A 23,026-nucleotide genomic window follows, 5' to 3' on the forward strand; every position below is an offset into this window, starting at 1 on the left:
CAACTTGGAACACTGAATATTGATGGTGATGGTGATGATGATGATGAATTCCTATCCAGACGCCGACCACCAAACCAGCCAGCCAGCCAGCCAGGCACGTCATCTCGCTTCCTCCAAACGCCTCGTGCTCGTTTATTTGTCGTTACCATTCAGACCGTATCGTCGTCATAAGCGAATCGTACATCCTTCAAGCCTCGCCCGCGACCGCCGCCCCTGTATCCACTCCACCCGTCTGGCCCTCGGACACCCATGCTCTGGCAAAACTGCTCATCACCCTGCGGTCTCTCATTCTTCGTATTCCCCGTCAGCATGCTCTGCAGGCTCATGCAGACGGACTCCACGGACTGAACAGGCGACCACCCCGCTGTGCCCAGGAGGTCGAGGCAGATGATGCCGTTGGAGTAGATGTGTGGGTGGATGGGGATGGGCCGGCCTGCAAAGGGTGTCTCGGACTGTGATTGCTGTTGTGGTTTTGCGGGGTCGGTCGCGGAGGGCGGCACTTTGATGAAGACGACTTCGGGCGCTTCTATATATTATGTCATGGCTCCCATGTTAGCCAACGTTGTCCCATCCTCTCATAGTGGGTTTCCTTCTTTGCTGCTTATCTCTGCAGACGCCGCACGTACCGATGGGGTAAGAGTTTGAGAAAAGAAAACTGAGACGGAAGACTTGGTTCATGTAGAGAGGATTCGCATCCAAGACTCGTATGTCGACCAGCCATTCTCGGAAGTCGTCTGCTTTGACCAGTTCGATGCCCGGAGGGAGTTTTTGTTTTGCCTAGCGTGGTATCATGGGTCAGACCTGTATCTGATAAATCGAGAGACCGGTACAAGAGGGAGAAGCCTGGCTTGTAGAGGGGGGAGCGGAGTTGCATGTGATTACCTTCACCAGTTCCTGCGACGGTTATGGGGGCAGTTAGCCAGCCATCCTTGAAAGACACACGGTATCTGGATCCGAGTCACTTACTTTTCCTAGTCTCTTTGCCGCGAACATGGTGTGGAGGGGGACAGGGTGATGTGGGAGGAAGTCGATCTGGGCAGCGCAGGCACCCAGGTGCGGGAACAAGGCTGGACCGGACGAGCTGAAGTCTTGAAGCGGAAGGAGACGACGTATGTATGTTTGGGCAAAGGCAAGAGGAAGTAAAAGGTCCGCGAAAGGCGGCCAGGAAACCTGAAAGCAAAGATAGATGTTCTCCTAAACTCCTATGCGTTTTGTAGGTGGCAGTGTACACAGTGTAGAATGTTGGTTGGATCGGTACGTCACGAAGCGAAATGGACAGTTTGGGGGCGATGAACGAACTACGAACCATCGGAGAAACGGTACCGAAGTCACCCCGCGAACATGATGAGCCTAACCAAGTAATAGTGGCCATCTTGTCCATCCCACTTCGCCCCTTTTCGCGCCTTTGCAGCCTTGTCAATAACCGGGTCAGTAAATACACCAACTTCACTACAATAGCACCAAGTGACAGAACAAATGCTTGACATTAAAATAGTGACGATTTTTTTGATCTCACACCTCGCTGAAACTATGGGAAACTTCTACACATCTGGGTATTAAAGTGACAAGGCTGAATGGAGCGCGGCAATGCATGACAATATTGAAGTCAGCATATTGTAGAGACAATCACTGTTGGCCCTCGGTGGTGGTCTTGGCCGCCTCCTTTTCCGCAGCAACACTCTCAGACTGTGGTGTAGATGATCCATGCGGGTTGATACCTTGGGTGATCTGAGCGTTGATCTGGGCAATCGAACTTCGACGGTTCGTCGCGTCGTCCTGGAACAATGACCACTCGCCAATAAGCTCGTCAGAGAACTGGTCGAGATCCAGACCAATGATTTCCACCTCATCTGTCACTCTGAGGTGCAGGCCAGGGATGTATTTGAGAATCAACAGCATGATGACGGAAAGAGTGAAAGACCAGCCAGCGATGGCAGCGATTTCAGCCAGTTGTTTGGCAATCTGGACGCCGTGGCCGTCGATGGCTCCTTGAGCGATGGTGAAGCCATCGAGAGATGAGACGGAGGCAGAGGCAAAGATACCCGTCAGGAATGCTCCGCACATGCCACCGATTCCGTGCAATTTGCTATTAACCCCCGAGTCAGTGCTTCGATCAACCATCATGTTACAGCCAGTACTCACAAGACTTCCAGGCCATCATCAATGTGGAGCCAATCGTTAATAGGCTCGCTCAAGTTGACCACAATGGCGGTGATGAAACCAATGGCAGCTCCACACCAGACAGACACGTAACCAGCGGCCGGTGTAATACCAACGAGACCGGCAATAACCCCCTCGCAGGCGCCGACAACAGAGAATTTCCGGTGCTTGATGTAATCCATCAAGACCCAACCAGCGACACCAGTTGAGGCGGCCATGTTGGTGTTCCAGACGGCCATCATTGCTCGAACGCTGGCGTTCAGAGCAGAACCGCCGTTGAAGCCAAACCACCCGAACCAGATGAGGACTGTTCCGAGGAAGACAATGGTGACGTTGTGAGGCTTGTAGACGTGCTTCTCCCCATATCGACTTCGCTTGCCGAGGACAAGTGCGTATGCCAAACCGGCGGTACCGCTAGAGATGTGGACCGGGCCACCCCCAGCGAAGTCAAGGGCGCCAAAAGTGAATAGCCAGCCATTTGCATTCCAGGTCCAGTAGGAGATCGGGCAGTAGCAGATGGTGGCCCAGCAGAAGCCGAAGATGATGGACGGAAGGATGCGACCGCGTTCGAATGAGCCACCCACAACGATCATGGTCGCGCAGGCGCAGAACATTAACTCATAGAAAGCGAAGACGATGTCGGGGATAACAGCAGAGCCCCATGACGGCGCGGCCATGACCTAGAAATAATAAGTCAGTCCTGTTTTGCCTCGGAATTTCGTGGTCGACTCTTCAGGCTTCCTTACATCAATCATTCCGAAATTCTTCAGGTCGCCAATGAAGGGACCACCAGTTCGTGAGAAGGCGAGGGAGAAGCCCCAAAAGGCCCATTGAAAGGTGCACACGGCCATAACGGTCAGGGACTGGAACACCATGGCCAAGGCAGACTTTCTGCGCGTCATGCCACCGTAGAGAAGACCGATACCGGGGACAATCACAAAGACGAGACATCCCATAAGCATCTGGTAGACATACTCGTACTCCAGGCCCGTGTAGGGCAAGTTGACGTCTATCTCCTGCGGGTTGCCTCCATTCGCCATGCTGGAGTTGAACTCCGGCTAGGTCTGGGGTTAGCATAGAGGCCTCAGAAGAATTGGTGAAGACGAGGAAACATACAGCGACCGGAACTGGTACTGACGCCATGGCCGTAGATTCAAACAATACTGGGTGTAGAGTCTTGGAATGAACACCCTGCTGCGGGACAAGAGTTTGACGCAGAGAGTTGTGGAGACGGGGGGACAGACCTACATACTATATACTTGTACCTGTCAACGGATATCGGAAGCAAGGTCCAGCATGGCGAGAACGAGAGTGGCAAATCTTTTCATTACCAGACCACCTCCACGCTAGAGGCCAGTCCAAAAGGTATCCGTTGCTCTTGTTCTCGTCGACACACCCACAGGTGTAGTACTATGTTTGGCCTCGAAGCGAGGAGCACGAGAATTTTTTTTCTTTATTCTGGGTCCCCAGACACGGGAGACTTGCGGGCCTTGTCTCGAATGGGACCGGACAGCCGACTTGGTAATGGCGGTCCTGAGACTAAGCCTGAGTTGATAGAGATAGATGGACAGAGGAGATTGGCCAGTAGCAAAGACGCTGCAAATACCTGGAACAAATGGGTTGGTAAGGCCCCTGAATACGCCTCGTGGTTGACTGCTGAGGTTGTAAGATTAAGATTAGCGAGCCTTGCTCTCTTATCAGTGGAGCCTCGCCAAGATATGTGCCAAGCCCCATATCTCTCCCTGCTGGGCCAATGGCACGGGACATGTCGGGATAAGCAGGACCTCCGCTGCGTGAGCGCTTCCTTCAGGACTCTTTGCAGCCTCTTCATCTTGCAGCAACTTTCTTCTGTCTTCGCCCTGTGGATCCGGAATCCTTGAGGCGGCTTTGGGTTGCCGCGAGAGCCAAACATGTCCGCCCAAGCACCACCCCAAGCACACTCCGACTCCGGAGAGGGAACCTCCTCCCCACGGCCGCCCGCCTCCCGCACGGCCTGGCAGTCGAAATCTCGCTTGTCCATGGCATGGTCGTAAGTTAATGCATGCCGATGGTCTTGGTACTTTGGCAGGCAGTCCTTGGTAAAGAGTCCGTCCTGGAGACTTCGGCTGTGTGTCACGAGGGCGAATGGGCAATTACTTGGAATCAAGTTGGCTTCACACACGGCAGGAATGTCTGCCTGTGCTATCTTGAGGGTTGTTGGCAGCGAGGGGGCCAGTTCCTGTCATGGGTCGAACCGGCTACTACGGATGCCTGATTGGACTGTGATCCAATTCCCTACTCGCCTCAGCGAAAAAAAATTCTGTCCTCCACCCTTTATCATCCATGCTTTCCGCTTACGCGAGCCAAAGCTGTTGACACGAAGCCTTGGGGATCTTGACGCATGATAAGCATCTCGACTCTCAAGGCCACGCGAGTTGCTGCGAAGTTTTATGTCAGGAGGAGACACGGCTTAGAATGCTTAACTGGGCTCGGATCGATCGACGTTTTGCGGAGTTCGATACGCCTTCCAGGCCGAACGACAAAATTTTCTCGGATTCGCGGCACCATCAGCTTGCCTTTTGACATCTGACACTGTCACAGGTGCATACACGGGGTATGGGGAATTGGTGTGGTGATGCGAGTGGGAAGCCAAACCGTATCAAATCTCAAGTGCCGCAAGTTGATGAACAACAACCGACTGCCGATAGGACCTTTGCCTTGTTCAATTCAAACGCCCAGAAAGCCCAGAATATTGGCAGACAGGGTGCGTCCGCCGGTCAGAAACTTGTGTGAAATGGCGTGTTACACCTGATCAGCTTGGAAAGAACTGTCGTGAGAACTGCCTGCATTTTGGTAGTGGTGGGTGGTCCCTCAAAGATGCAAGTCTAGGCTGGAGACGCTACTTCTCAGCTGCACCAGATGCAATCATTAAAGGTGTGTGTTTGAACCCCTTCCCTCGTGCTATCCATGTCGTGACATGACCAATCTCGAGAGAGAAACGTGATTCGATGTTTGCTGCGAGCAAGGCTCAAGAAAGCGCGTGAGCTCCAGGAGAAGAGCGTCACACTAGTCTTCTGGGAAAGATCAGGCATCTACAAGTATTTCTCTTAGAAAATACATCCTGGCCACGCCTCCAGCTGACTTGAAGATGGGCAAAGAACACTTTCAAGAAGGACAAGAGCTTCTGGTGATTGCGTTCAGTGCGAATAACAAGACGTTAATGCTGGACATGACGAGTCTGATGACAGGAGAGGGGCCCCAACTGATCTCTCACCACTGGTGCCACTACCTTGATAGGTAAGTCACAAGCGCCGTGACCAAGACTACCAGGTACAAATACAACGCCACTTCCCTGCGCACCCGACGTGTGGCGCCGCCATCCACTACTCCCCAATCGCGTAGGGCGTATTAGCCTTATCACGTTTCGAATTGTGAAAACAGTAACGATGAGGATACAGAGCAAGAATCATTGAAGCGAATTCTGGGTCATTAATATCAAACCTGGGAGCCCACCCAAAGGACAGCCCCGGTTCTAGTCTACATTCGAGGTCTTTTACCTTGTTCTATCTGGTACTCGCATCCCGGCATAATGGACAAAATCTTGACAACATACTCGATCCGGGATATCAGCCACGATATCGCATCGCGTCTCCAATCCATTGGTAATGATACATATTATGTGCACCAGCGATTTGCCATCTCGGCGTGCTGGCTCCAAGCAAGGATCACATCCTTCCTTGGGTTGATTCGTGTGAATTCGTTTGGCTCTATCGAAGTTGGGGCTTGTGACGATTGATGATTTCGTCATGGCAAAGAGAAGTGGTTAATGGAGTCATGAAGGCAGCATCCTCGAGTTCTGTGTCCCTCAGCTGGCCTTCTTCTCAAGCCTTTGTCGCGGGCTTCTTCGTGTCTTGCTTTTTGCTCGACTTTCCCAAACCCAGGGCTCTAGGACTGCAAAAGTTTTGTCAGCAATTTGCTTCACCACCCACACAGAAGAGGCGAGTGTCAGTGCTTGCTCACATTCGCGACCAGGGGTCTTCATACACCTCTCTGTCCACCTCTGCCCTGTCAATAAGACGTTGCAGCGACCCTGGCAGACGAGGCTTCCTGAGAAATGATTTCTTGTTGTTGCCTTGCTCGACTTTGCTGGACTGCTTTGATTGTTGTGGTTGGACTTGTTCCGAAGTCTGTGGACCTGGACTATTGTTCCTCGTGTCATGTCAGATTGTGGGACCCATGGGCAGGCGGGGAGAGGCTATTGTCAACGGGAACTTACACTCGACTCCACGGATCTTCGTACAGATCTCTTTCCTTCTCGGCCTTGTCAACGAGGTTCTGCAGCGGAGCCGGCAGACTGGAGCTTGATGGCGACCTGCAATGGGCCGATGCGTTCTCCGTACTGACGGAATTCATTAAGGAAAGGTTGTCGCGTGTTCCGCTACGGTACAGTGTGATGGATGGTGTTGGATACGGTATGTATGGTCAAACCGTTCTTATTGTGTTATGTGTTTTGTTCGCTCGGTGGCTTTTGTGTTGGACTTCCACACAGATACTGGTAGCCAAATCCCTTGGTCCTTGCCTATCCTTTATACACGCTGCCCCCGTGGGGTGAGCACGCACCCACGCACACACTCAATATTCGCGCTCCTACACGGCCAATCAGACAAGTGACAAGTTCGGCGCAAACTCGGCCTCTGTCGTCATCTGCTGCCTTTTGTTCTTGAGCAGCGATGCAGGACCCTACATCATCGTGCAGGAGAAACGACGAGCGAGATGCGAGAATTGTCCGACCACCATCCAAGCTCATACCCCGCGAACTTACGGAGTTCTCTACACCTGCTAGGTAATTATGTGATGTCCCGGAAGCCCGTTGCGGTGTTGTTACTCATCAACGAACATGCATATATCTGTAACACATTGGGGTACATTTGCACAGCGTTATAGACGAGGTGATCAACGGTTTTTTTTGCAAAGCGCTCGCGTGGGCCTGGTCGGGTTTTCTGGGGATGTTTGATGCGCGATTCTGTTCATGCTGGGGTATGGTATGTATGTAGGTACCATCATGCGCCATACGAGGCATAGGGCCCATTCCGGTCGAGATTTCTGTGTTTTACGTATGGAGCTACTCGCTGCTGAGTGCCCATTGCTCTGTGCGTGGTGCGCTGTACCTTGCACTTTGGACAGTGGATTCTGCGTGCAGATCAGACAGGTCAAATAGGGGAGGGATCAGGCTCGTTCCCTTTGGCGGGAGACGTGAGGCTTGAGGTACAAGCTATAGAGCATAGGGTTCAAGGGGCGGAGAAACATGAGGCATGAGGCTGGGAAAAGTGCCATGTTACTACATCTGACGACCTAACTGGTTTATTCTCGCCGAAGGCAAAGTATGTATATGGATGGATGCTGGACAACACTGAACAATCAATCGATCATTCACTCAGTCGGTCGAATGCAAACGGGGGATGAATCTTACATTTCTTTCCATCAGTCATCATCACGATCACCAACGCCATCATGATGTGGTCGCTTCCTCGTTGAACTTCAAGTCTAGGCCCTCTAAGTCTCCCTTGGTCCTCCACTCCTTCAACAAGTTCAGAAAGGCCGGCGCACCACCCCCGTAACTGGCATTCCTGGCAGCCCCCGGAATGCTCGTGCCCTCGTTGTTATAGTAACCCGGTGTGCACCCAGAGAGGAATTCGGCGCGCAGCATGGCCATCTTCAGGATCGTGTTGATCCAATCCTCCTCGGCCTCCGCGGTCGGTTCGACCGTCCTGACGCCGCGCTTTTGACACTCGGAGATCACGTACGCAATATGTTCAGCCTGCTCCCCCGTCACGTGCAGGAAGTTGGGAGACAGTGCGGCCTGTACAATCTGCACCCAGAAGCAGTTGGGGAAGTCGCGCGTTGTCCAGCCGTGCAGGGTGCGCGAGCCGTCTTTCCAGCATTCGGTGATGGTCTGGCCGTTGCGCCCCGTTACTTCCATGTTGGAGCGATGGCTCCATTCAGTCGCCAGCTCGAAGCCTGTCGCGTAGATGAGGGTGTCGAGTTCGTAGAGTTGACCATTGGCTACGACCCCCGTTTCAGTGATGGCGTCGACGCCCTTGCCCGCCGTGTCGATCAAGTGCACGTTGGGCCGATTGAATGCATCCAGGTATTCATCGTGAAAGCATGGTCGTTTGCACAGCTGGTTGTACCACGGCTTCAAGGCTGCTGCGGTCACAGGATCCTTGACTACCTCGTCGCAGCGTGCCCGAACAGACTCCATTTTCTCATAGTCTGCGATCTGGCGCTGCGCTGCGGCTTTGGCCGGGTCAGCGGGCTCATTGTCTACTGTAGGCTGCCAACGTGCGAGCAGCTTATGTAAGATGTCCGTCCAGCCGTCGTTGACGAGGTCGACGGGCGCGATGCCGCCGTTGACGATAATGTTAAAGTTGTCCATGCGCTCCTTTTGCCAGCCTGGCTTGAGCGATGCGGCCCACTCGGGGTCAGTTGGCCGGTTTCCGCGAACGTCGATCGAGGACGGCGTCCGTTGGAAGACATATACCTCCTTGGCCCATTTTCCTAAATGAGGCACAATTTGAACGGCAGTTGCACCGGTGCCGATGATGCCTACACGTTTGTCGGAAAGCTTATGGAGGTTACCTGTAGTGTCACCGCCGGTGTAGTTGTAATCCCACCTAGAAGAATGGAAAGAGTGACCTTTGAAAGACTCGATCCCCTCGAGGCCGGGAAGCTTTGGACGATGTAGAGGTCCAGCAGCTGGAATGACGTACTTTGTCCGGATTGTATCGCCCCAATTGGTCTTTGCCGTCCATAGCGAAGTCTTCTCGTCCCACTCCAGACTATGCGTCTCGGTCTGGAACAATGCTTTGTCATACAAACCCCAGCGACGGCCGATCATTTCAGCGTGTTTCAAGAGTTCGTTGGCTCTGGCGTACTTCTCCGTCGGCATGTAGTTTAGCTCTTCGAGCAGAGGCATGTATATGTACGATTCAATATCGCATTGAGCACCCGGATATCGATTCCAATACCTATTGACGTGTTAAGAGCAGCTCTCTTCGAGCCACTTCAGGCGATTGTTAAGTGGGACTAGGCTCACCAGGTCCCTCCAAAGTCACCTGCTTTCTCAATGATGCGTAAGTTGGTGACGCCAGCTTCAATGAGCCGAACGGCCACGAGCTGAGCGCCATATCCGCCGCCGATAATAACAGCGTCGACTTCCTCGTCGATCGGATCTCGTTGGAAACCAGGCTCTACCCATGGATCCTTGAGGTAGTGGGCAAAAGGGCCATCGTGCTCGACAAGACGATATTGGTTGATACCACCTTTCTCTTGGCCGTACTTTAACCTTTTATCACGTTCCTCCAGGTACTTCCGCTTCAACGCGTCAGGGTCGAAGGGAAGGTCATTGGGTTTAGAGGCCAGAGAAATATTAGACTCGAGCGTCGCCTTTGGGGGCTTTGGACCCAAGAGATCAGACGGAACAAGGACCTCGACTGAGCCCATCTTAATCTGATCAATGCAGTCACACCGGTTTCAGCCAAGCTTTGGGGTATTTAGAAAACAAGAAGTTTCTTTGGACGCCTTTGCTGATGCGCCTGTCACTGTCAATAACAGTAGGGTAACCTTCAATCTATTCACGATCTGTCAGTGAGGTGACCTCGGCAGGACAGGAAGGTAGATGGAAGAGCCTGATCTTTCTGCTGAGATATATGGGATTCTGGCTGTTGACTCTCGGGCCCGAACTGTGTTACCGCATCAATGCCGAAAAGGTTGCAACCACAGTTCTCAGAGTGAGACAACAGTATAGATTCGCAAAGTGAACCGCGGACGATTGGCGGTTATCTCAATCCCCCGCATTTGTCTCTCGGGTTGCATAGCCATTCAGATACCGAGGTCTGAAGCGTGTGAATGGGGAATGCGTTGCGAAAAAGATCACGTCTTTGACCTCGTGGTGTTGTTCGAGATTGGCTTTCGAACCGAATACGGATGCTGTATTGGCCTCGCACTGGTTACCCAAAACGGCCTGCCTCGGCAGTAGAATACATACGAAAACGGTCGTGCAACAATCCAAGATCGCTGCTTCTGCGGGGTCTTGCCAGTGCTGGCAATCGCGATTTCATTCTCTTCGGGCCGAATATTTGTCGCAGATGTGATATAAGAAGGGCAAGTAAGCAGAGCGGCATCAGCAAGAGTCAGACCCGACCCGACGATTTATCTAATCCACCGTTCGTTTGGACATAAGCAACATGGGTGCAAACGGCGATACAGCGGGGTCTTCTGCGCCTGTGGCCTATATCACCGGCGGTGCGAGCGGGATGGGGTTGGCAGTTGCCCGAGAGCTGGCTGCCAAAGGCTGGAACTTGACAATCGTCGATCTCAATGAAAAGTCGATATCATCTGTGGAATCCGACTTTGACCCAAAGAGAACCATGTTCGTCCAGGCCGATGTAACAGACTATGAATCGCAGGCGAAAGCCTTCGCTCAGACTTGGGACAAGTGGCACAGACTGGACTTGGTGTTTGCGAACGCTGGCATTGGTGATAGAATCAGCTTCTATGCGCCCGCCACCGAGTTTCTGCCAAACCTGCCAGGGGTGCCAGCGAAGCCGGACGAACTGGTTATCGATGTTTGCCTAAATGCAATGGTGTACAGTGCCTATTTGGCTATGCACTTCTTCCGGCAGAACCCTTCTAAGGCGGGCAAGATAGTTTTCACCTCTTCCATGTGCGGGTACGTCAGCGATGTTAGCATTCGTCAGCCGACCATATCCTTTGAATCTTTCTTTTTCTCGTCTCGGTCAAATACAACCACTTACCGTTTCCGCGCAGGCTATATCCAGGAGACACTATACCTCTATACACTGCAGCGAAACATGGAATTGTGGGCCTGGTTCGCGCCATGGCCAGACGGTTGACGACGCTCGGCGAGCCAATCACGGTGAACTGTATCTGTCCCGGACTTGTCGACACCGGGTTGACCGGAGTGTTGATGTCTGTCGCTCCGCCCGAATACGTGACACCGAAGTCGACCATTGTGCGAGCAGTAATGGGGTTTGTGGAGGATGACTCTCTCACGGGGCAAGCAGCCGAATGTAGTATCGACAAGATCCATTACAGAAAGCAGCCTGAATGGGGAGATGAAGGCGCAGAGTACATCATGACGAACAAGTTGGAGGCAGAGCTCAAAAGAAGAGGCGTCAATTTTGATAAGAAGGACTAGGGTCGTGTGAGGGTTGATCAAGGGTTGATCAAGGCTGAGGTTGGTGATCGGAAGTGGTCTGAGTGGTACGGATGTATGGAAAAGGCTGAGACTCGTTGCTGGGTCTGTTGTCTCTTGTTTTGGTCTGACGTCAGTCTTCGACGCGTCCTTCGTGGCTCGCGCAACGCGACGCGTACCAATTCATTGTTAATTCACTACGAGGCATCAAAATTCATCTCATTACTCCGTCCACCGTACTCCATACATGCTCCCCCAAATGCTGGCGGCCATTCCAGCCGCGCAGATGCGGCTTCGTAAAGCTCAAGGCCCCTTCAGGCCTTGCCCGAGAATGCTTTGTGCGCATCAAATTCCACCACGAGGAATCATTGAGCTGGGCATTAAGTTCCCACTACCGGCGGGCTTAGCGCCTTTCTTCGGCAAAGGATGAATCGGTTCTGTTCGGCAGCGTCAGCGTAAACTCAACTCAACCTAGGTTGTGTCGCCATTACCGAACTGCGAACGACTACCCTTGGCGTGACATGGAAAGTTGATGCGAGTTCGCGGTGCAGGAGTTCCGGAAACGTGACCAACAAGCACATCTTCTCTACCGAGTAGAGAGACCGAAGGTCTTGCTGCTGTCTCTGAAGGCTGGGCTTAGCCGATCTCAAACGATCCACGTGTTTGATTTGCCAGGATAGCACTTTCCAAAATGACATCTGTCCAATTCTCACCCTCTTTCGCTGACCGCGACGACTTTGAGAACGCCACACGCGGGTTGATCGCGTCTCAAGACCCATGCGTTATCAGAGCTCGAAATGGTCGCGTGTTGTGGGACAACGATGCATATGCTTTCCTAAAAGATGACTGTCCTGCAACTGCAGACCCTAAGCTCTGGCGGCAAGGCCAACTGAATTCGATCCAAGGCCTGTTCAAGGTTAACGATGGCATCTACCAGGTTCGTGGTTTCGATATCTCCAATATGACGATCGTGGAAGGTCAGACTGGAGTTATTGTTATTGATCCTCTTATTTCGGTGGAATGTGCACAAGCAGCGCTGAACCTCTACCAAAGCCATCGAGGTGCCAGGAAAGTCACTGGATTGATCTATTCACACTCTCATGTGGATCATTTCGGTGGTGCTCAAGGTGTTCTGCTTGACGATTCCTCAATAAATGTGCCCATTCTTGCTCCCGAAGGCTTCATGGGCGCTGCCCTAAATGAAAACATTTTCGCTGGACCATCAATGCGCAGACGGGCCGCTTTCATGTATGGAAACAAGATCCCAAAAGGGCCAACAGGTCAAATCGGATGTGGACTTGGTATGACAACTTCAGCTGGGGCTATTTCTATGGTCCCACCAACTGTTTTGATCAAGAACACCGGTGAAGAACATGTCGTGGACGGAGTCAGAATCGTGTTTCAGGTGGTACCAGAGACGGAAGCTCCGGCGGAAATGAATTTTTACTTTCCGGACCGCCGGGCCCTATGCATTGCAGAGTGCGCTACTCACGGCATGCATAACATCGTCACGCTTCGTGGCGCTGAGGTGCGAGATGCGAAAGCCTGGTCACGATATTTGGACGAGACCATCGTCCTCTTCGGTGAGGTTTCAGATGTCTTATTTGCCGGGCACAACTGGCCGACTTGGGGCTCAGCCAACATCATCGAGCTTGTGTCGGAACAACGAGACCTGTATGGATACATGCACGACCAAACTGTGCGGCTGATGAATGCTGGTTTGACAGGTATTGAAATCGCGGAAATCATGACATTGCCACCCGCATTGCAGCAGGCTTGGCACGCTCAGGGCTACTATGGATCGCTGAGCCACAACATCAAGGGTATCTATCAAAAGTACATGACCTGGTTTGATGGGAATCCAGCACATCTGTGGCAATATCCTCCTGCCGAGGAAGGAAAGCGTTATCTGTCTTGCATGGGTAGTGTGGATGAAGTTGTCCGAAAGGCCGAGACCTTTGCGAAAGAGGGTGATCTCCGCTTCGCGGCGACGCTACTTGGTCACGCCGTTGCCGCAGAGCCTGCTCACGGAAAGGCAAGGGCCGCTCTGGCATTGGTATTTGAAAAGCTCGGATTCGGTGCAGAAAATGCCACCTGGCGCAACTTCTATCTCACCTCGGCCCAGGAACTGCGATCTGGCTGGAACACGGAAAGAAGTCTTACTGCTATGGATGCAGTGAATCCACAACTCTCTGTCGAGCAATGGCTAGCGGGGTTCTCTGTTCGAATTGATGGGCCTAGAGCCGTACGACAAAATTTCGCGTTCGGCTTACATGTCGTCGATACAGAGGAAAAGTGGAAGTTGATCATGAGCAATGGCGCTCTTACATATCGAAGGCAGCCCGACGATGCCAGTGACGTCGACTTGACATTGAAGAAAGCAGAGCTTCGGCAAATGTTGGAGGGTAACCTAAAGCTCCCCCCTGTTCAATCACGAGGCGACCCAGGTTTGCTGAGGCTCCTTTTGTCCCTGGTCTCGGGCGCAGATTCGAATGAAGCACGGAACAGCCATATATAGGATGTATGGAAGCCACGACTACATTGGGAAAGATGTCATCGTGATAGCCGAACAGTACAAATCATTTTGCAGCCCAGATATATAACTTACAGGCTTGATACACGTCTAGCTTAATTTCAGGGGCGGCATCTGCTCCCCTTTTTCCTTGTCCAGGCCTCAACGACGATCTCGCAGCATACCAGGCCTTAGCAAAAAAGTCTTGAGCCCCAATAGCGCGGAGTCTTCGTTGGTCGCGCGATCGAGGTAGCCATTGCCTGTCGTTTCCAACGCCAGAACTAAGATCAAACCTTTGGTCACGAACTATATCCGCTGGCAGACACAAATCTCTGTCTCTTCTCTAAGAGGTGGTCAAGTAAGGTGAAAGACCGACGCGAGCAGGCTAAGGACGCTTACTTGAAGGCAACTGGTGCGTCACCCACCCCTTTGCCGGGCAATGTTAAAATTGAAGCCTTGGGAGGGATACCACAATAAGTGCGCATCGCACCTAAGCGTATCAAACCACAAAGACAGGGTCCCTCCAGGTTCCTAGAATGATCAAATGTGTCAATCAACAGCAGGGAGATGGGTGCTCCCGTCTATTGAAGATCCTGGAGAATGTGCTGAGGGGAGAATGGAGGGACAGGTTGCCTTGCAGAGTGCCAGAGTGCCAGAGTGCCAGAGTGCCACGCGACCAAGGCTTCTCGACCGATAAATGGCTGGACCAGGCTGCAGACCCATGTGATCGGCTCGCACTCGGTTTGCCGCCTCAGGCCGTTCAGCTTCAGCCTCCGCTTCCGCTTCCGAGTGCTCGTGCTTGCTGGCCATACATCATCAACCCCTACGCCACCTACACACTGCACCACACTCACCACTTACAACACGACTGACATGTCCGTGAAATGTCGATCTTTGACCGCTTGCAGAGGTTTCCCCACGACTCCATTCCCGCATTCCAGCCCGCTTTATGATGTGGGACAAGGCGGTTCTCGCGGGCCTGTTGTGGGGTAAGCTTAAGCGTGGTAAGGCTGTGCAGCGAACATATAAAGAGTGAGTGCGAAGCAACTCGTAGAGTTCTAGAAGGTCGGAGAGAGAAAAATGACTGGAGACTACAAAGGTCATCATCCTATCTGACCCCTGACTGGTACAGTATATCCCTGATATCATTGGAGATGGAGTTCTCTCCCGTCATCATCTATTTGGGCGGTGTCCTTTTCATCGCGTACTGCATCAATTGCATACGGATAGCTTTTCGACCGGGCCTTCGAAGCCTGCCGGGTCCCTTGTCTGCCCGATTCTCTCGTTTATACCGTTTGTCCCTGGTCGCTGGAGGTAAAGCTCCTGCGGAGTACAGGAAGGTCCATGAGGTGTACGGACCGATTGTTCGCGTGGGTCCGAATCACGTCTCGATCGCAGACCCGTCTGAGATCCCTCTGATCTACGGAATCGGGAGCAAATTTCTCAAGGTGCTTCCTACCCAGCACAGTTGAGGAGGGAAACAGTTCTCTAATATTCGACGCAGACTGATTTCTATAACACGATGAGTCCCTCGTACCAGGGCAAGCCCATGCCCAGCGTCTTCACCGAGCGCGATCCCATAGCCCACCGGAACTTAAAGAGACCCGTTGCTCAGTTATTCGGGATGACAAACATGCGAAACTACGAGCCGTACGCGGACGAATGCACCGGCATATTCATTGACGCCATGCGTGATCTGGAGGGTCAGCCCGTTGATCTTTCAGCCTGGGTTCAGTGGTACGCCTTTGATGTCATTGCGAGCATGACTTTCCAACGACGCTTTGGCTTCCTCGAGGAACGCCGCGACATTAACAACATGATCGGAGACCTGTGAGTTGACCTTTCCGGCCCGTCTTCTTAAGTCTGACATAGCCATTGCAAGAGTGGCTAATAAACAACCCTCAGTGACGGAGGCCTGCATTATGTCAAGATCATCGGCCAATATCCAGAACTCCACCCATGGCTGCTTGGGAATCGGACAGTTGTGGGAACCTTGAAGTGGCTTTTCCCGCAAATCCCTGATGCGCTGTACAGGTTTCTGAAGGTACGGAAGCCCCCAGTTCCACGAACAACGGGCCGAGGGTGTTTTTCTTCTTCCAAAGCTGACAGAAAATCGCGAAAACCGCCAGGTCACCGAAGACGAGATCGTTCGGTACGACACCCAAGGAGGAGGAGAGAAGACGGGGCGGACAGATTTTCTGGCGCAGCTGAGGGAGAAAGAGGCCAAAGACGGGAAAATCCCATTCAGGGACATGATGAACCATCTGTCCAACAATATCGTTGAGTTTCCCTCACATTGGTGATGAATGGGTGGAATACAGGCCGTGCATTTCTTCGCTGACTCGGGAATACAATAGATTGCCGGCTCCGATACCACGGCGGTCTCGCTGCGCGCGTGCTTTTACTACCTCACCAAGACGCCACGGGCGTTCGAGAAGCTCGTGGCAGAGATCGACGAAGCGGAGAAAAACGGACAGCTGTCGACTTACATATCGTATGAGGAATGTCTGAAGCTTCCGTACCTGTACGTTCAATCGCGCGCCGCTTGGTCGGCCCCAGCCCATGCTCCGCGCCCTTGTTGGAAGAGCTGAAGTAACGTGCATCACAGACAAGCCGTGATGAAAGAGGCCATGCGCTTGCACCCGGGCGTCGCCCTGCCGCTGGAGCGGTACGTGCCCCCAGAAGGCGCAACCATCTGCGGCGTCGACCTCCCCGGCGGCACCAACGTCAGCATCACAGCGCCCGTCGTGCAGATGGACAGGGCCATCTACGGCAGCGACGTCGACGCATTCCGCCCTGAACGCTGGCTCGAAGCGTCGGCTGAGCAACTGAAACTCATGGATCGGAGCTTCCTCGCGGTATGTTACTGACCTGACCTACGAGCCACGACCCCAACTTCCATCCTCCGTAACATATTCTCATGTCTTCTCTTCATCTTTTGTTTTGTCCGTTTTTACTCTTCCTTTCTTGTTCTCGTTTCCCACCATCCACCCTGACGCATGGAACCCAGTTCGGCGCCGGAGCGCGCACGTGCATCGGCAAGAACATCTCCATCCTCGAGATGGGCAAGTTCATCCCGCAGATCCTGCGCCACTTCCACATCGAGTGGGCGTCGAGCGAGCCCGAGTGGAAGACCGAGGCCGTCTGGTTCTGGAAGCAGTCCGGCGTCATTGTCAGGTTCAAATGGCGAGGAAAATATTGAGAGAGAGAAAAAAAAAGAGCGGGAGGGAGGGAGGCGGAGAGGGGCCCAGATCTCCTGGAGCGGAATTACGATGGGGCAGTGCACGTCAAGAGCTGCTGGATCAGCCTCCTCCTCCCCAGGAGAATCGTCTTCTCCGGGCATTGCCACGTGGTCGATATGGATTTATTTCTATATTGTCTCTTGAGGTACACTGAACTAATACTTGTACCTCGGACGTGCGAAAGGAATCCCATATTTGCTGTCCAAAGCAATTCAACGCTTTTCTTTCAGGTAAATAGAATCTGGCATGCAACGCAGTTGAACTTCGCATCTACGTGAAAACTAGGCAGGTACAGTAGTCATCTCCACCTACTTGTATCCAACTCAACGGCAAGCTTGCCCTCGATACAGGCTCCGTTTCCAAAGGGGGACTGCCCCAAAAAGGCTAGGTGGAGGAGAAAAAGAGCCAGACAGTTGGGAAGTCTTGTCCACCTAGTCCAAGTGGGAGGTGCTAGCTTCGAGGTTTTAGACACAAACTAGGTACTTTACCTCGTAGGCATACCAATGACCTGGCAGCAAACGAGCCCCGCAAAGAGTGTCCCAGAGTGGATGCATTTCCCGCGTCTTTAACTTCCAAACAAACCATGCTCCAGGGTTGAGAGAAGGCGGTCCCGCCCTAATGTTCACATGGCATACAAGCTCAGTCACGGGAAGAATAATCTTGGATCAACCAATGCGGGCATTGTCGATCGGAGCCAGAGGTACCTACGAAAAGTTTCCCTGCTTGTGGATCAATGAATCCACCGAGAAAATTTCAGCTCGATAGGAGAAAGAGCGATCTGGAGATAGCGCGAATACCTTGCAGGGCAACTTTTCAACCCGAGATCGCATGCCGCCCATAAAAAGAATGCCGTGAAGGCGGGGTGCTTCTGAGATCGCGGCTTGGCTGATAGGTGAGAAAAGGGCCTCAGTCTAATGGGGTTAGAGATAAGGCAATTCTTCAGCTGCCCAGGAGTTGAAGCCCTATGTCTGCCTGAAGAAAGAGAATCGCTCAGGGTGGAGCGGCGCCAGGATGCCTGGCCTGTGCGATGAAGAGCCCAGACGGGAGCTTCAAGAGAAGAATTTTCGCCCAAGAAGTTGCAAAACTGGACTCCTCTCTCAATTTCTGCCCGAAACAAAAAGTTAAGAGGCGAGGTCTCATCGTTTCCCTTCGGGGAAGTCATCCATACCGGTGCTACCAGTACTCTGCGGATCGAGCAGAGTCGGGGCGGTCGATATCAAAGCGTGCCGCATTTCCTTGTCGCTGGCGAGGATGGCCAGCTTTCTGTGCCTTGCATTCGTCCATTGGGCGTCCGGAGCAGACGGCTCGAAAAGATCGGGCCAAAACGCCACTGATCACCCTGAAAGGGGGAGAATCCTGGCATTGTGAAAGCCAGCACAGAAACATGGGAAGTCCCCGGATCGGTGGGGGTATTCCATGCTTTGAGAAGAATATTTAGTCTTGAATTGACTTTATTAGCTCAGGCACACTTGATGAGGGGTGGCTGGATTGCCGTGGTTGAGGATATTGCTCCAGGATAGTTAAGCCGAGCGTTCCCTGCAAGGCGGGTGGTCAAATGTGGTTTAAATAGTGGCTGCTGGAAACCTGTTCCATTTAGAGACCAGCACGCATCCAACGAGGCTAGCAATGTCAATACAATGTCAATACTCCAGGCCTCTGGTCGGTGAACTAGTGAATCCTGTGGCACATAGGAACAGAGTACTGGGTACCGGGCAGCTATGGATTGCCCAGAAGTTGCCTCGGCTGTGCATAGAATTTTCGCGCCATTGACCCAAACCAGTTCTAGGCAAGAAGGAATCTCGTATCCGGCCGCAGATTCCCGCGAGATAGAGGGGGTGTGGACAGTTGAACCAGCTTCCATTCGGGGCTGCTTGTTTCGCTTGACTTCTGCTGCCCCTTGAAACCAGCAAATAGAAGAGTCGCAATCGAGCTCGATTCGAGGGCGGTAGCTTTGGCTCCCGGATCCGCTGTACGTAAAAGATGGAAAGTGGAATCGCCCAGCGAGATTCACCTGAAGAATGAGTGATGGGAAACTTAATTCTCCTGGCACAAAGCAGCTGTTGTCGTCGTCGTTGGTGGAAGGCTGGCAGGGTCAGGGGCAGCAGGTTGGCGTCGAATTCGTCTCTCCCCCCAAGGGCTAATTCATGACCAGCCCGAGCGGGCTCGCAGATTCCTCAGGCCCCGGTTCGAGACTCCAACCTGCCAACCACGTTTCGATTCTGGAGTAGGTAGGCACAGTACCTGCATGTCTTCGTCTGGCCCGTGTACAGCCTGGCAGTTCATCTGGTTGCGTCCCGCGCTCCCGAAAGTCAACAGATCCTGACTTACGAATCGGGTGGAAATGAATCCTGCTGGTCAGGAGGCATCGACGATCCTTCCTTCGACGATTGAAGCAAGCTCAAGCAGATGAAGCCGGCAACGCAACAAATTCTGAGCCGGTTCCATCCCTGCCCAGTCCCAAAAATGGGCAAGAGGTAGGCCTAGGTGGAAGGCAAGATACGAGGGACTCTGGCTAGTTGCCTCAGGAATCGTCTCAAGGCAAGTGTGCTCGTACTAAGTTCAAGGATCTACCGACCTTGTTTAGTTTTCTGGTGGGACAGAAGCCTTGGTACTACGTGGTACAACGGCACATGCTAACAATGGCATTGGCCTGAAGAATGGATGGCGTTGCGGTACCAGGAGGCCGCCATCGATGGTTCGTATGAGGAGTGGATGAAAGCTTCCTTCCCGTGTCGAATGTTCTGGTCCGTCTCGAGCATTTATTAGAGGGGAGAAAGGAGAGATAAAAACGTGGCAGCTCATCTTGAACCTGGAGCTCCGCTTCTTCCTCCCCAAGAATTTGATCAACCTCAGGCCGTTTCTCGCCGGGGTGTTTTCTTTTCAGCCGACAGGTGCACACCTGTCCCGTCAGAGATCGAAAGACTCACCGCGCCACCCTCACTTTTCCAAACATGGCGCCCAGGAAGGGTAAAGAGTCCCTTTTGGACCTCTGTGGCAAAGCAACCACACTGGGAAACAGCATATCGGTTCGCATGTTGGAGTACCTCAGCACTGTCAAGGAGCCTCCACATGGGTTTCGTGAGCTGGCGACCAACTTCCTCGACATCTGTCGCGTCCTGTGTTCGATCGAAGCAGGTCTATCCGAAGCTTCGCGGACACACAGTCAGTTCCCAAATGACATGCAACAGGAACTGGACAAGAAGTTTCGTCAGACCAACGATGACTTCATTGTCCTGAACCAGATGCTTATCAAGTTCTTGGAGTACGAGAGGAAGGGAAGCTTGGGAAAGCTCAAGAAAGGATGGCACATGATGTTCGCCGACACAGATATCCACAAGATGAAGGACTCGCTCGCCAGGAGCCGCGATGCGCTGGGTATGAGCGCAATGGTATTTAGATGGTATCTCGGCGACGCAAAGGCGGATGCCTCTGTCGGTATCGGATACACTGGCCTCGCAGCTGTCCTCGAGCGCATGAACCCGAGTATCAAGCAAAGCTCGCCGACCGTTGTTAAGCCTGCTCTTCTACCTCCCGTTTCGGAGGGAGGCCATCTTCTGCCACCACTACCGGCCATTCCGCAGACGGAGAGAACGTCGGACTCCAACTTTATGTCACCCTTCGGCGAGGATCCTGATATCCTGACCGCGATTCCTCAGAGACAAAGCTTCAGCAGGCCAGCGCCCAGTACCAGATCCAGCAAATTGACTGTCAATTCCGCCACCAGGGACCTGCAAATGATGAGTAGTGAGAGCTCTCGAACCGAGGTTGCCGTTGAAGACCACCTCTCCGTCAAAACGGCGGATTCATTTGGTCAGATTGAAGATATGATACACGAGATCGGACTGGACAAGAATTCCACAATTGCTCGCGTGAAAGCCGACCCTGCTACAGTCCCAAGATGGACACCCAAGCAGACTTCTGGGGCCAACTCTGCTGCTCTCAAGTCGACCCTGTTGAATGCTGTCCAACAGAAGAAGCACAAGATGGTGGAGCAACTGCTTGATTGTGGCGTCCCTCCTGACGGCGAGAACGGGGTCAACCTTCTCCGAGAAGCAGTCCTTCACCAAGATGTTGAGACGGTCCGACTCTTGCTCCTCTTCGGAGCCGATCCCAATGGTCTCGACAAGATCAAGTTCAGTCCCCTTCTGTCCGCAACAGAGCTGTCGTTCCTTGATGCCGCAAAGTTGCTTCTGAAATATGGGGCAGATCCTAATCTTCCAGCTGGCCCTGATGGAGAGTGCCCCCTCGCTATGGCCGTCATCGAAAACAAGCTCGAGTTCTTGCAACTCTATCTCACGTACGGTGGAGACACCAATCTGAACACCGCGGATGGCAACACACTCCTCATCAAGGCTATCAATAAGACCAATCCGAAGAAGCTGGCGGAGCTTCTGGTCGACTACGGGAGCGACGTGAACGGCAAAAATGGCGAGGGAGAGACGCCACTCTTCACTGCGATCCAAGCGAAAAGAGTTGATATCATGATCTTTCTCCTCGATCATGGAGCGGACCCCAACTTGCCTGGCCCCAAGCACCTATTGTGGCCTTCAACCTACCAACCGAGGGCGCTCCAGCTACTGCTCTCGCGGGGAGCAGATTTCAAGAAGTGCCCGGGAATTCTGGAACTCGCCACGAGCATCAACAACCTGGAGTCGGTAACGATCCTGCTGAAAGCGGGTGTTGACCCTAACGCTAAGAAAGACGGGGTTTACACACCCCTCTGTTCTGCCATTCGTGATAACCGCGGCGAGCTTGTTTCCCTTCTCCTCGCCAATGGCGCCGATGCAAACGTGATGGCATCGGAATACCCGGCCTTCAAATGTGTGACTCATGACCGCACGCATCTGCTTCCACAGCTTGTTGCTGCCGGCGCCAATCTGCACAAGCCCAAAGGCATCATCGAGAAAGCCGTGGCACACAACAACAAAGACGCACTCATGTACTTGCTCGACCAGCATGTCAGCCCCAATGACCGGGGCGCCGAAGGCTATACACCCTTGACAACCGCAATCCGTGACGACCGTGTTGAACTTGTCGACATCCTTCTAGCTCACGGGGCCGACCCTGGGATCAGAGGCCAGGACTGGCCCATCTGTATGGCAGTGAAGAGACCCGAGATGCTTCGCAAGCTGCTGCCCTCGCTCTCGAATCCAAGAGCTGTCAAGGGAGTGCTGGAGATGGCAGTTGTTGCAAACCAGCTCGAGAGCATCAAGTTGTTGCTGAAAGCCGGCGTCCACGTCGAGGACAAGAACGGCGGTGTCTTCTCCCCTCTGACAACGGCTATTCGGGAGGACAGAAAAGAGATTGTTCGGTTCCTCCTCGACGAAGCCGGTGCCGATGTCAATGCCCCCGGCGAGCATCTACCCATCATCAAGGCCATCCGCAGGTGCCGCAACGGGGACACCGACATCATTGAGATGTTGCTGGCTCGGGGAGCCGATATCAATCTCATGTACCGTGGCTGGAACGCAGTGCTCCAGGCGGTGGAAAATGGGGACGCCAAGGTTCTGAAGCTTCTCGTCGAGAGGGGTGGTGGCGTTGACCTGGAAGCTAAAGATGAGTCAGGCAGGACAGTGATGGATATTGTGAACGGGCGGGGCTGGGATGAGGCGGTGAACATCTTGCTTGGTCGTCGAGGCGGGAGTCCATCCAGTGTTTGATGATGGATGGTGATGGATGGTGATGGATGGATGAAGACTCTCGGATTGACTGGATGACCTTTGGGAGGTAATCTTTTTTGCGTGATTTGATGTGTTGTATCACCATTTCTTTTGTCACTTGGAGAAGTTCTTTGTCCATTGTTGTATCACAGTCGAATATTCATAGGCGAACATTGCCGTTACTACAAGAAAGTCATTCCCGGGAAGAGGCAAGTGTCTAAGCAAGGCTGCTGGTCGCGTGCACAGGTCTGAAGCA

At 52.9% G+C, this 23,026-nt stretch overlaps 7 protein-coding genes across 7 annotated transcripts; 4 read left to right on the top strand and 3 right to left on the bottom strand.

The window, feature by feature from the left end:
- Window positions 1-149: 149 nt before the first annotated feature.
- On the bottom strand, window positions 150-993 carry A1O5_10121 (ubiquitin-conjugating enzyme E2 W; the record flags this gene model as incomplete). The annotated part of the gene is made up of 3 exons (XM_007750699.1): window positions 150-526; window positions 627-777; window positions 967-993. The coding sequence occupies 3 exons, from the start codon at window positions 991-993 to the stop codon at window positions 150-152; spliced, it is 555 nt and encodes a 184-aa protein (XP_007748889.1).
- A 633-nt stretch (window positions 994-1,626) lies between these two features.
- A1O5_10122 (uncharacterized protein) lies at window positions 1,627-3,200 on the bottom strand (the record flags this gene model as incomplete). The annotated part of the gene is made up of 3 exons (XM_007750700.1): window positions 1,627-2,086; window positions 2,143-2,840; window positions 2,907-3,200. The coding sequence occupies 3 exons, from the start codon at window positions 3,198-3,200 to the stop codon at window positions 1,627-1,629; spliced, it is 1,452 nt and encodes a 483-aa protein (XP_007748890.1).
- Window positions 3,201-7,648: 4,448 nt separating this feature from the next.
- On the bottom strand, window positions 7,649-9,642 carry A1O5_10123 (cyclohexanone monooxygenase; the record flags this gene model as incomplete). The annotated part of the gene is made up of 2 exons (XM_007750701.1): window positions 7,649-9,167; window positions 9,236-9,642. The coding sequence occupies 2 exons, from the start codon at window positions 9,640-9,642 to the stop codon at window positions 7,649-7,651; spliced, it is 1,926 nt and encodes a 641-aa protein (XP_007748891.1).
- Window positions 9,643-10,385: 743 nt separating this feature from the next.
- Window positions 10,386-11,359, top strand: A1O5_10124 (uncharacterized protein; the record flags this gene model as incomplete). Its single annotated transcript, XM_007750702.1, has 2 exons — window positions 10,386-10,870; window positions 10,969-11,359. The coding sequence occupies 2 exons, from the start codon at window positions 10,386-10,388 to the stop codon at window positions 11,357-11,359; spliced, it is 876 nt and encodes a 291-aa protein (XP_007748892.1).
- A 688-nt stretch (window positions 11,360-12,047) lies between these two features.
- Window positions 12,048-13,874, top strand: A1O5_10125 (uncharacterized protein; the record flags this gene model as incomplete). Its single annotated transcript, XM_007750703.1, has 1 exon — window positions 12,048-13,874. The coding sequence occupies one exon, from the start codon at window positions 12,048-12,050 to the stop codon at window positions 13,872-13,874; it is 1,827 nt and encodes a 608-aa protein (XP_007748893.1).
- Window positions 13,875-15,022: 1,148 nt separating this feature from the next.
- On the top strand, window positions 15,023-17,070 carry A1O5_10126 (uncharacterized protein; the record flags this gene model as incomplete). The annotated part of the gene is made up of 7 exons (XM_007750704.1): window positions 15,023-15,316; window positions 15,373-15,698; window positions 15,774-15,912; window positions 15,998-16,147; window positions 16,226-16,392; window positions 16,477-16,726; window positions 16,879-17,070. The coding sequence occupies 7 exons, from the start codon at window positions 15,023-15,025 to the stop codon at window positions 17,068-17,070; spliced, it is 1,518 nt and encodes a 505-aa protein (XP_007748894.1).
- A 2,991-nt stretch (window positions 17,071-20,061) lies between these two features.
- On the top strand, window positions 20,062-22,770 carry A1O5_10127 (uncharacterized protein; the record flags this gene model as incomplete). The annotated part of the gene is made up of 1 exon (XM_007750705.1): window positions 20,062-22,770. One exon carries the CDS (start codon window positions 20,062-20,064, stop codon window positions 22,768-22,770), a length of 2,709 nt encoding a protein of 902 aa, XP_007748895.1.
- Between the last annotated feature and the right edge of the window lie 256 nt (window positions 22,771-23,026).

The sequence above is a fragment of the Cladophialophora psammophila genome (assembly GCF_000585535.1).
Source record: "Cladophialophora psammophila CBS 110553 chromosome Unknown aczJe-supercont1.18, whole genome shotgun sequence".
Classification (NCBI taxonomy): Eukaryota; Fungi; Ascomycota; class Eurotiomycetes; order Chaetothyriales; family Herpotrichiellaceae; genus Cladophialophora; species Cladophialophora psammophila.